This window comes from Onychomys torridus, chromosome 9, assembly GCF_903995425.1.
Source record: "Onychomys torridus chromosome 9, mOncTor1.1, whole genome shotgun sequence".
NCBI lineage: Eukaryota > Metazoa > Chordata > Mammalia > Rodentia > Cricetidae > Onychomys > Onychomys torridus.
The window spans coordinates 72,625,830-72,639,551 of record NC_050451.1 but is presented as its reverse complement, the minus strand read 5'-3'; the positions used below and the strand labels follow the sequence as shown (position 1 = coordinate 72,639,551).

At 38.5% G+C, this 13,722-nt stretch overlaps 1 protein-coding gene across 4 annotated transcripts in view; it reads right to left on the bottom strand.

The window, feature by feature from the left end:
- The window catches only part of Pcdh17 (protocadherin 17), a 92,019-nt gene extending 78,559 nt beyond the window's left edge, over positions 1 to 13,460 (bottom strand). For 3 of the 4 annotated variants that reach the window (XM_036199025.1, XM_036199028.1, XM_036199027.1), the window contains exon 1: positions 10,116 to 13,460. In XM_036199025.1, the coding sequence (XP_036054918.1) occupies positions 10,116 to 12,680 (2,565 nt within the window). In that variant the 5' untranslated portion in view covers positions 12,681 to 13,460. The remainder of the gene's footprint in view (positions 1 to 10,115) is intronic. The other variant, XM_036199029.1, reaches the window with a different exon arrangement.
- Between the last annotated feature and the right edge of the window lie 262 nt (positions 13,461 to 13,722).

Genomic DNA, 13,722 nt, shown 5'->3' with positions numbered 1-13,722 from the left:
TATAGAATGAAGAAATACTGAGAAAGCTTGATGCTAATAAAAACTGCACAATTTTGAATACTAATATATTTTTTCTGTGAGCTTGCAATATATTTGCATAAACATAGAAATTCTTACTGCTCTTATTTAAAAGGTACCAATATAAATAAAAATTGTCCAAATATATTGCTTTCAAATTATTCATCAAGAGACCATTATTTTCATATCTATCCCTATATATTATTTGTCTTTATGTATATATATACATATATATACACATATATATATGTATATATATATAATATCAGACACTGTTCAAGCTTCAACATATATATAATTACTGCTCATTGGAAACTTCTTAAGTAAAACTTTTGATTTCACTACAAAGAATGCATATTTTTAAATGTATATTAGATATCGTACAGGTATCTATCAGATACAGTATTATAAATATAAATATGGTACATATCTTCAAATATTCTTCTACCTAGACAAGATAAATTAGTTGAATATTATTATTACACTGTTGAAACACTGATCCAGATATTTAAGACTGTTGAAATTTAAAAGAATTCCCTAAGCCGTGTGTAGATAGATCAATTAGCTGTTTATCAAGAACAGGGTTTATGCAGCACCACATTTCTACAGGAAAGAGATGGATGAAGGGAAAGAAATAATTAATATTTGAGTCCTAATACCTTTATTATCATCTTTTAAACTCTTAGGCTTCAGGTAGCCTTGGGAGCAAGCATAAAACAAAATTACTACCACAGCCTCTACTCACTTAGACACACTTTCACTCTGTTTCTTGGGACAGCAGGATATTCTTAGGGTTTTACTTCAAACTTAACTTAGGCCACAGAGGACAGTAATGGAAAATATTATCCACTCCATCCCGGAGTTGTTACATGTCAGCTTTTTGCCTGGGGCAAAGTTTAATGGATGATTTGTGGATCTTTATTTCTGGAGATTTACTACAGAAACACTGGCATGACCTTTACCCAGAGCAAACACTCACTCTAATAAGTAGACACCAAACCTAAGAACGTACAAGGAACAGAAAAATCCTAACAGGAATTAATCTACCATTTTCACACATCTGCCCAAGGGAGGTATTGTAATTGCAAAAATTTACTCTAAGACTGCTGAGACTCATAGTAATTATGTTTCTTTTTTTTAATAGAAATAGCCACAGGTGGTAACAAATTGGGTTTGGAGATGGGGAACTGGGCATGCATTCTAACCCAAATTACTGTGTAATTGTCTTGATTATTTAAAAAAAAAATGGAAAGTCTATTGCTCAAAATCAGAAATAAAGTCTTAAATGTATTCCCCATCTTTTCTTCATTTTTCACAAGTCAGGCATTTGGTATCAGGCACATCTGATATCAGGAAGACATCTCAGAACAGGCTTCTGGTAATAACTCTTAAAAATTGTGCTAAATGTTGGTTTCTTTAAAAGGATCATGACTTCTTTTCAAACTTGTTATCATATAGGGATAAATAACAGTTTTCCTCCAAAGGTCAGGACCTACACACAGCTAATAATTACGAACCATGATGCGCCATCATTAAAAGTGCAAGGTTAGAGGTGTTTACTTCAGTCTATGAAGTGATACTGAACTGTCTTCTATTTTCATACCTATCTGCTCTCAACAGTTCTACACAATATTCTAAATATAAGTTAATTCCATAGACTAATTTAACTGTTTTCTGAGATTGCAGAGGCGCTTCACATATCCCATGCCCAGTATACTTCTTAAATGACAGAGTTTGGAAGTAATGAGATGAGATTACAATCTGAGACAAAAATGGGGGAGGTTGTTATGACAATGTAGGACCATGTAAAGATTCAAATGAAAATAAAACAAAGCAAACAACCAAATAATTTACCATGAAAGCATGTGGTAATTTTTTTCTGTGATCCTTCATTTAGGCAAAATAAAAATGATAATAAACTGAAGTCTACTTTTTCTGTTTTTTCTTGGTGAAATGAGTTTATTTTGCACGAACTTTCCTAGAGTATATGAAAGACTGCCAAATTTGCTAGAAATCAAGGCCAGTGTGTCCCAAGAAAGGGATCACCAAATTTTAGATGAAGTATTATCTTATTTTTCACAATTTAATTACAGAATTCATTTTAAAGTTGTCAGCATATTTGTGTGACTAATAATTATGAAAATATGTATCATTAAGGAATTTCCAGGCTTGGGTTAGAATATAATTCCTTTTAATAAAAGCCAATTCCCTTCTGTTCCAAATCAGGCAAGTGAAACAGTTGTTATAGGCAACTGACTTCTCAAATAATCTTATTTCTTATTGTTATGTCATCTATTGAAATAAAGGCACTGGTAAGAAGCACACAGTGCCACTTTGTATATGTGTTTAAATTAATTGTTTTTTTGTGTGAAAAGTAGCTTAATTCTGTACCCAATTTATCTACTGATGCAAAAAATAGCATTGAATATTCAGTCATCTAATAATTTTAATGTAGTGTGAAACAATAAGGTGTTTGTAAACAACTCTAGTAATGGTATCTATATTGAGAACTATGGTTTGAAAAACAGTGTTATATATTAAGGGAGAAAAATCTAGTGTCAAGATTTCAAAATGGATAAAAATGTTTACAATGGAAGGATACATTTAATAATTTGTTAAAGACATAGTCTAGATTTTGATAATAAGAATAAGAAAGCTTTTTCTGATCCCTGAATTCTTTTAAGCAATAATATAATCATATTTTTCCATCTTGTACAAATACACAAAAATTAAATTTAGGGTAGAATCAAACTTGAATTTTGGGTTGAATTTCACTGGAAGATATTAAAATTGTGTATATCCATATGATTATTAAGAGTTCACTCAAAACTAATGTAAGTACATATATTTAGGTCTTATATATTAACTATGTTTTAAGTTGTTAAATGGAAATAAAGATGAAAAATCTATGTATAAAGCATCATAATTATGTAGAGGACATGAGTCACTTATCAAGTTCTGTTGCCTTAAAATGTGTATGCCATTGAAACAACGCTGGGACTGTTCAAAAATATAACTAGCACCTACATTTTTATTAGCATAGTTTATAAGCATAAAACTAATGTTTGCAAAGAGCAGTAAATATCTACAAACAATTTTAAATGTATACCTTTGAAACTTGAAATTAATTTTAAAAGCTTTGGCATTTAAACTCTACAAAAGACTGCTTTTAGCTAATAAAGGAATTAAACAAGAAATTGTCCTTTAAATGGTCCCTTTAATGTGTTTCAGTAATTAAAAATCAATAAAGACATTGCAAGTTCAAAAAGTATTAAATATTGCTTAGGCAGAGTTTTTCTTTTTAACAAAGCAGGATCTTTAAAATTATCATACAAATTTTACATAACATTAATATGGTTGATGAGACTATTTCATAGAATTTAAATATAAAGAAAATAGGATAACATTGGTCATGAAATATTTTAAAATGCCCAAGTAAAATGCATTTCCTAATATCATTAAAGTATTTTAATATATTCCATTCCTCTAATCATACCAAAGCCTATTTATGTAGATTAGTTACATATAAACTTTCATTTCTCCAACCTGTATTTATTCTTTGATCACAAAGCTTGTTAACTTAAATAGTCTTTTATTGTCATGATTCATTTTTCCATAATTATGCTGTTTAACAGCCTTATTTTTTGAATAAATATATGCAAACGTGCCAATCATATTCGGCATAGTTATGTTAGATGCTCAATGAACCATAAGAACCATTTCACTACAATAAAACTGCCTGGAACAGATCCACATCAAAGCCTACAAATACCAGTAATCAGAATGTCACTATGACCAGAACAGACAAACAATACTGTGTCACATGTATATCAACAGATTCTCTCAAACACTGCCTGAAAACAGTTTCATAGTCTATTGGAATAGAGGGCATGTTAAGTGAAATATGCCTCCCATAAAGCCACAACTTGCATTTAGATCTTGCTGTGAGGTTTTCTTTTATGCTACACCTTTAAAACACTGAACTGATTCCTCTGCAGTAGCAAGGAAGCAAGAGCATATTTCTGCTTAGTCACAGGGAGAATGTTGATGCCATTAAGGACTTCTTTATTATAGATGATTTATTTCCAGAGACCAAAGGATAGCAATACATCACTGTCAAAGCTAGCGGTGAAAGCTATGACTTGCTGTAAAATACAGTATGCTGCCATTGAGGGGAATTCATGTCAAAGTCTCCTTTACTAAAGTAGGTTGACAATAGATTAGTGTAGGTCTGATGAACTTCGAAAGTGTCTTGTAAATGGGTGGCAGAAGTCACGCTATCTCCAAAATGATAAGAAAAAAAAAAATGAACTGTGTGCTATTCTCCACCAATTATACATCATTGGTTGAAGGAATTTAATCCAAAGAAATCACTCCACTAATGCTTTACTAAAATACGACTTTAAGGTAATGCCCTGTGGGATTTATTAAACAGACATATTACCTAGGGGAATACATTCTAGAGCAATGACTAATATCGTAATTAGAAGGTGCATTTGTAAGAATGTAGCCACTATTGAGTGTATTGCAAGATTTCCCTGCATCAGGGAGTTAAGTTTCATTTCCTCACTGGCCTGAGCCCAGCTGTAGGGACTTCTTCCTCTTGGTCTTTCATCATCATCCTTACACCATATGTTGTTAACATTTCTAGCCACCCCACCAGTCCCCAAAGTAACAAACACTTGCCTGACTTTTGTGTTTACTTTCCTTAACCCCTATGAGCTCTAAATTCTCACATAGAACATATTTTCAAAGGAAAATATAGGTATGAGTTGTTCTTTATAGAGTGAACTCATTTGAATTAAAAAATATAAAAATAAGATATTTGGGCTTGTATATGTACATACATATTTGGTACTGAAAATATTCAGATACATAGGTAATAAATACATAGGTATACACATAACTACTTTCCCCAAAAGTTTATTTCTTCATATTTTAATAAGCATAGGCAAATCCAACCTTACTAAATACAAGTAAACTTTTATTAACTTTAATATCTTAGGATATTTTAACTCATAAACACTGTGTTTCTATGTGCCTTTCTGTTGCACATAAATAGTACTCACCATGAGGAATTTTAGATGTCAGACATGACAATAGTGCTGTCTCATGATATAGTAGGAAACTGCACTTAAAATCAACACTAAACCTTCTCTCCCAAAAGCTGAATGTTCCCCTCTTATAATATGCATAATTCTTTAACTGAGATGATAGTTGGGGTTGTTTAGGACTAATTATTTTAAATTCACATTTAAAATTTTTTCTAGGCACTGTAAGTATGTTAATAATACATATCATCTATTGCAACATCGACTTAATAGACAGAACTTTTTGTGAGTGAACAATACAATCAGTGGTTATTTTTTGTTTTAAGGAATATAAATTATTTTCTAACTAAATTTGAAAAGTTGAGATAAGAATTTTAGGGCATTTTTTCTCTGATCACATATAATTTTACATAAGAAAAGGTGCTAAAATATAATTTTAAAATCCTTGATATAAATGTATGTGTAATACTATGTATTAAAATAACTCAACTCACCCATACAAGTAAAATAAAATAAAATAATTGAATTGGTTCTACAATCAATCAAAATCTACAAAATTTTCATCTCAATGTGAAGATGATCAAGGATCACCTGTCCATCATTTTGGAAAATTTGCTGAAATCTGGAGGCATGCAGGTAACAAACTTCTTAATTCATGAAGAGATTTATGTCACCTGATATTAAAAATAAAATTCTGTGGCTTCTAGTTTGTAGTAACTTTTTTTTTCCTTTATCATGAAATAGAGAAATGCATACAAGTTTACATTAGAGGTCAAATATCCACAGAATCACATATAGCTAAGAATAATATTAGCTTTTTGATAAGAACACTAGTAATAAGTTTAGAACTTTACAAAAAATTTAAACCCTCCTACAAAGAAATTTCAAACACCTAATGCTTGGTTAAATTTTAGATGGTTTAATACTTCATGCATTTTCAATGCATAATGAAACAAAAATGTTTGATAGTATATACTCATTAAACTAAAGTAGAAATTAATCCTCCTATGTTATGAACAATCTTTGAGGGGGGGGGAAGAAAAGTGCAAATATCTGAGGAGACATTCAGTATGACAGTGCCATCCTTTTCCTGATCAATCCAACATAATCCTCATAAGTAAGGATTATATACTTTATGAAGAGTGATGAGTGCGTGGGATTAAGCAAGTGCTAGCTTCTTACCACAAAAATTGTAGCAAAATATCTTAAAAATTTGAAGTGACACAAAAACATTTATAGTGTGCATCTGTTGCTGGAATCATTAATTTAAAGGAATACAAGCTATTTAAGATCATGTGTGGTCTTGGGAATTCATGTGAACAGGATTGTATAGTCAAGACTCTCCTGTGTTAGTGGGAATAAAGACAGACTCTGGATGATATCATTATCAAAGACACTTCAACTTTCATCTTTTCTAAAATACAGTTAACTCTTTACACATGGTAGCTTACTCCTTTGCAATTCAATCTCAATTTTACATATTTGAGTTGGCTCAAGGCACTTACAATATCCTCATTTATATTCAATATATTGTGTTGAATTTATATTTGCTGTAATTCTGTTGTAAGCACCATGTACATATTTCAAAAGAATTTTATTGTTTTTTCATAAGGACTCTGAAGTGAATGGACATGATTTTTTTTTTTTTTTAGGTTGATCTGTAAAACTAAGTATTTCTAAAATTTAATCTTAGGAAAGCTTTTTGCTGGGTTGATGTACTTTCTTCTGTAGGAATATATTAAAACTGACTGCAGTAGGAACTAGGGGAGAACACAGATATTTAAAACAAAATGAAGCAAGACAAAAATCAGGAAATCCTGTCATCAGAAAGGTGTCCCTGCCTTTCCCCTTCTTCTCAATGAGGACTTCACGGAACACCTGTTGAGAAGTCTTCCAGACTTAACTAACTTTTTTGTTTTGTTTTCTTGAGGAGGGGGCTCATGTTTCTCAAGCTGTCCTCAAACTCTGTTACCAAGAATGACATAGAAATTCTGACTGGTCTCCTAACTTCATACCTCCCTACAGCTGGAATTAGAAGTATGGGCTTGTCCCTAGTAAGCCAAGATGAACAGTTATACTTCAGAATTTTAAATATTTCTATATTAATGTTATGTTTTACATCACCACACAAAATAATACACATGAAAATATCTGCCATGGAAATGATGTTATATTTATACAGTAGTCTACCTTACCTACTAAAAATGTGTTCCTATTATTAAACACAACTTCTATACATTAAAATAAATACAATTTTACACAAACTTTAGTGTAGTACAATGATTCCTGTGCTGTTATGGATATTTCAGTCACATATCTATAGTCTAAATACTTTATATCCTGATTTTGTTTATACAAATTCACAAAATTTAATAAAAATAAAATCTCTTTTCACAAGCCTTTGTTAATAAATATACATACACATACACCTGTCATGTAACAAAAACTGAGAGCATGGACTTTAGGTCCAGCGATAAAAATACTTTCAGACTGAAACCAGTTTTTACTCTAGCTGGAATATGAAGCTTCCAGTCCCAATGTTTCTGTATTTCATATCACCTTATTGTACAAGGATATTGCAGCACAGTTATAAAAGTTTGTTTAGCCCGTTTGTAAATGCATACTAAGCAGTTTCAAAGCATGGTACTGGAAAAGAAGGATGAAACACAACTACTAGCTGTTGATCCAACTTGATTTTGTGAAATAAGCGTCTACCTTTAGGAAGAGACATGAAGTTAGTAGCATATTTACTTTTCAGGGTAAATTACACACACACACTAACAAATGAGCTTGATGCAAGATTATGGAATTCCTGCAGACTTTTATCACTCCACTTGATCACAATGTGTAGCACTATCATTGAGGTAAAGAAAAGGGGTAGGGAGAGCAACTTGATAATTTATTATGGTTTTCATAGTAAATATCAATAAGGTACATTTCCAAGGAGATTATCAGGATATTATAACTCATCCTTTAAAGTATTGCAAAAACATGATGGGGAAAATAACTGTTAGCAGTTTAGGTTAAGTTTTTTTTTTTTTTTTTTTTTTTTTAAGACAGAAATAGCATAGGAAATTGAGACATTTTGGGGAAAAATTGCAAACTCAAAACTAAAGTCCATTTTGTATTTTGGTGGAATAAATTAAGATTTTAGAAGCAAAAGAACATCAAGACAGTCTTTTATTTTCTGCTTAAGTTATGTGAGGGGTTGGATAGTATTTGTGATTTCCTTGGCATGAGTTTTACTGTTAGGGAGGAGCCACCACTATCCTCCATAACCAATGACCAGCTTCAAAGGCAATATTGTTAACAGAGTACAAGCACCTTATCCCTCCAAAGCTTTTGATATTTCTATTCAAGAGTGCTCTTCACTAGTCTGACTAGGAAGCCAGACTTGTTGAGAATTTTACTGTACCAACTTGATTTTATGATTTTTTTCAATGCTGGAAACTAGTTGAGAATTCAACTCTTAGCGTTTAAAGTAGATGATTAATATTAGCCCTTAATGACAATCTTGCCATTGGCATAAATATAGGAAGCTATACAAAATATTTCCAACTTCAAAATGACTACAGCACATCTATAAATAAGCATTTTATCATAATTACCTTTGTAGAGATATTAGTGATCATAAATATCAATTTCACACAATTAGAGGAAGACATTCTTAGAAGTCAAGTTTTTATAGTTGAAAATTTCATGTTTTACATTAACTTTAAATCCATGATGACATGATTACTCATGTACTATACAGGTGGAATTAGAATACTTCAGTTGTCAACAGCATCAGAGTTGATGAGTCTGGTTCACTACGCTGTCACAGGAAATATTTTCTGTTAAGTATTAGGGTATTAATGGTCTATATTAGCAGGGCTATGAAGCTTTAACACTATATGGACAATGGTCACTTCACTATCTCGAGCTTTTCAAAACATAATAATATGGACAGGTGACTTTTCATTTACTTCAAATGAAACTTCCACCTCAAGTGTTTCTTTGGGTTATGCTGAATTGCAAACCTCAAGCATTGCTTATTTGGAGTAATTTGTAACAACACATGTTTATGAATATTACAATAACCAAGGATTAATATTTTGGTGATACAAGTCAGTAGTGAATAAAGGAAATCAGATGGTTACTTAGACCATTACAGCATAGTCATCTTTCTTTAAGAACGCATATGCTTTTGGCAGTGATTTTATTTTCACTTTATGTTAACAATATATGTTGATATATATCCTGAAAATATACATGGTTCAAAAAATAAATAAGGTGGAATTCAGTGCAACTCCCTCCCCTATCATCAGTGGCATAAAATGATCTTATGACTCTTTGGAGTAGACTGTTTGTTCCCTGGTTACTACAGGAAACCCACAGGGAAACCCCTGGACTAAAGAAATTATTTTCAAAGATTTTTCCTGATCACTATGCCTAACCTTTACAAAGCACTGAAGAATATGATCCACATTTCCAACACTTCAGCTGGAAGTTTAGTTCATGAATAAATGGGGCTCATGTCCCTGAAGCACTTTCAAAGCAGAAAACTGATTTCCCAGGGAGTGAAACTTTGTTCACATAGATTTACTGTACTGACTTGGTGACTATTCCATACTCAAGAAGTTAGCTCTTATTTGGGATATAAATTTTATATCAACATAAAAGATTTTAGTGGAATACAACTCATTAAAGAGAATTACTTTGTTGTTGTTGTTGTTGTTCTACTGTATGGATCTTGCTATGGAAAGAAATCTAGTCCTACAGATAAAATAAAGTTTAAATATTGACTGCTGCTATCCTTTTAAAAATCTGTAAAAATAAACTTTAAAAAATGCAATAGAGGTAAGGCATGCATTTTAAACTACTTACACAGGAGGGATTCTAAATAGGAAATGGTGTTCACACAGGGACAAAGATGTGGACCATTTTTAAGTAACTACTACCCACCCCACGCACATTGCTGCTGGCCATGTGGCTTTCAGCTATCCAAAGGTCTTGCACTGCCAGCAACTTTCAAGTGAAGTCCCTTTTACCCTAAAAGTCTCCTACCTGAATTATGGACATCCGAGTGGCAGGGGTCTCGCTCGAATTAGTCCCTTGTCCGGTGAAGCTGGTGTGGCAGCCTGCGTGCCCCTGCGGGACAGTCAGGTTGTTGGAGGCTGGCTTAAGATACATCACCTCTGACCGGGGCGAGCTGAGGGGCAGGCGGGTTTGGTAGTCGAAGTACATGGGGGAGGTGGCCAGGGAGGGACTGCTCACCACGTTCATGACGTTCATGGCGTTCCTCTCCTCCACTTCGCTCTGCACCAGCATGATATCGTTTTTGTTGATTTTCTTCTTCTTGCCCTTCCCCCCGCCTAGCTGTGGGTGGCTATACTCGGCGATGCGGCAGTTGTAAGTGCGAATCTCCTTGTTTTCCCGTTTGCACTTGACGGCTATGGTAATCATGGCCGCTAGGAGGATGATCGAAATCGTGCTCAGAGTCACTATGAGAGGCAGCGACATGTCCCAGTGGTGCTGCTCCCCATTCACTCGCGGTACCCCCTCAGGCAGAGAGCCGCTCACTGAACGAATGATGAGTTTGGCCACCGCGGACAGGGTGGGCTTGCCATGATCAGTCACCTTCACTACTAGCTCCACCACGGGGGTCACATCCTCCCAGAAGGGGTGCAGCGTGCGGATCTCGCCGCTGGATGGATCGATCTCAAACAGGTGGTCGTCATTGCCATCCACAATCTCGTAGGTGAGGCGCCCGCTCTCTCCAAAGTCGCTGTCCAGGGCGCGCACGGTGCTTACCAGGTAGCCCAGGCCTGCATTTCGTGGAACCTGCAACTCAGCTGTGTCGTTCTGTAGAGTGGGGAGCACAATCACTGGAGCGTTGTCATTCACGTCTAACACCGTCACCCTCACCGTGGCGTTGCTCTCCAAGTGCGCTGGCGCCCCCGAGTCCTTAGCCAGCACCTTGAATTCAAAAGCCTTCGTTTGTTCATAGTTAAAGGAGCGCAGGGCATATATGGCCCCGTTAGTGGGGTTCACGGACACATAGGTGTAGATAGACACGTCGCCAATGTGCGAGGGAAGAATGGAATAGGACACTGTCCCATTTTGGCCCAGGTCGGGATCTTGGGCGAGCACAGAACCGAGGTATTCTCCTGGAATGTTGTTCTCATGTACTTGGAGAACGTACAGCCCTTTGGTGAACCGAGGCGGGTTGTCATTCTCATCCAGAATCTTGACAGCGAACGACTTAGTGGAGTTGAGTGGAGGGGAGCCCCCGTCCCGGGCCACGATTGTCACGTTGTACTCGTCCTGTGTCTCGCGGTCCAGCGGACGGTCAGTAACCACGGTGTAGAAGTTGTCATAGTTCTCTTCAAGCTTGAAAGGGACTGAACCGGGTCCCCCTAGGCCACCTCCACCGCCAGTCCCTCCTCCACCCAGTACCCTACACTGCAGCTGCCCATTCTTGCCTGAGTCTCGGTCGGTGACCCGAACCAGGGCGATGACTGTGCCAGGTGGGGCGGCTTCGCTCAGCGCCCCCTGGCGCACGGAGACGAAACCAATGGACGGCGCGTTGTCGTTGCGGTCGATAAGCTTGACTGTGACCTTGCAGTGGGCTGGAATTGGGTTAGGTCCTAGGTCTCTGGCCTGCACGTCGATCTCCAACATGCCATTCTCCTCATAGTCCAAGTTGCCCTTAACACGGATCAGGCCGGTTTTGGGATCTATGGAGAAGAGCTCCCGCACGCGGTCGGGTACATAGCTACTGAAGGAATAGAGTACTTCCCCGTTGGGACCTTCATCAGCGTCGGTAGCGTTCAGATCAATGACCACGGTGCCCAGGGGTGCGTTCTCGGGCAGTTCCACTAAGTATGACGGAGCCTCGAAGACTGGACTGTTGTCATTGGAATCGATCACCTTCACATTGATCTGCACAGTGGCAGAGCGGGGAGGCTCACCGCCATCCAGGGCAGTCAGCACCAGAGTGTGGTGGTTCTGCAGCTCGCGGTCCAGTGCTTTTTGAATGACCAGCTCAGGGAACTTGGTGCCGTCGCCGCGGGACTTGACGTCCAGTGCAAAGAGGCCATGATCATCGCGGGTGAGCAGATAGGTGCGGAGCCCGTTCTCGCCCGCGTCAGGGTCGTGTGCGCTAGTAAGAGGGAAGCGGGTGCCGGGTGCCGCGTTCTCTGAGATGTCCATCTCGATCTGGTCCGAGGGGAAAGAGGGAGCATTGTCGTTGATGTCCTGGATCTCTACCTTGATCATGCAGATCTCCTTGTCGTTAGCGAACACCTCTAGGGACAGCTGGCACTTGGCGTTGTGGCGGCACAAGGACTCCCGGTCGATGCGCTGCTTAGTGTAGAGGAGCCCGCTGTCGGCGTCCACGTCCAGCAGGTGCGGTGCGGAGTTCTCCAGCACCCGGTAGCTGCCCAACTTGCTTCGCCCGCCGCCGCCACCGCGCTCAGCCGGCGGAAGCCCGGCTTGCAGTCGGGCATCCTTGCCTATGTTGCCTATCACCGTGCCGGCCCCTTGCTCCTCTGGCACTGAGTAGTTGAGGTTTTTGAGTGTCAGGGCAGGGGCCCACAGAAGAAAGCAGCAACAGATGGAAAGGTACATCCCAGACCGGTGGGGTGAGAGCAGGAGCAGGCGGACTGGAGGTGCGAGCTGGTGGGTGCGCGCCAGTCTGGAACCGGGGCGGAGCGTCAGAGCTCAGAGCGAGCCACAAGTCTGTGAGTCCTTCCTTCCCTCCGCACCCGGGCTGCGGCACCAGGCAGTCTCTCCTTATTCCGCTCAAGTTGCCCGAACCTGTTGATCTACAGCATTCGCACTGGATGACAGGCAGAGGCTCAGCTCAGCTAAGCTGCAGCAGCTCGGAGCAAGGCGGCGGCTCCCTGCGGCTGAGGGCGAGCCCCAGGCTTTGTCTCTTCCGCCCGGACTTCAGAAGGCTCAAACTTGCGTGATGAGGCTGGCGATAAGAAAGAAATACAGTCTGGGAGGGATGGTAATGAGCTGAAGAACTGGTGGGTTTTCCTCGCTCCCGCTAGGCGCTGCAAAAATCCACTCCCTCCGGCAGCCTACGGAATACTCTTCGATTCGGGTGGGGGGAGGGCTTTGGGAGGTGTGTCTCCAGGCAGATCGGAAAGTGGAATCCTTAGTTACTCGTATTTGGTGATGAAATGGATGGGAATGAGAAGGGACGAAGCAAAGAGTCACAGACACATGTGTATATCTGAGGCTTCCCTGGAGCACGGAGAAATCAATGTCTGCTCGTTGTGTAGGATGGTCGGCTTTCAGGCGGTGTATTGCTGCATTTGAAGATCTAATCTCGCATTGCTGGTTTAGGCAGCCGCGGCGGCGGCGGCGGACTGCATCTCCGAGCCAAGTCTTTTTCTTTGCTTTTCCTTTCCCCCCCTTTCTCTCTCTCCTTTCCGAGCAGCCAAAGGGAGGGGAGGAAATGCAGTAGGGGGGGGGGGGGGAGAAAGAAAGGAAAAAAAAAAAAAAAAAAAACCCTAGTGTCCCGATTTGTAGTTTCCTCCCCTTACCAAGCTCCTCCCTCTCTTCCTCGGAGAAGGCTCTCCCCCCACCAAAATCAAAAAAGCCACAGCCTGATCAGCATTTGCACTGAGAGCCTATTGGGAGGAGAAAATATAGAGATCTA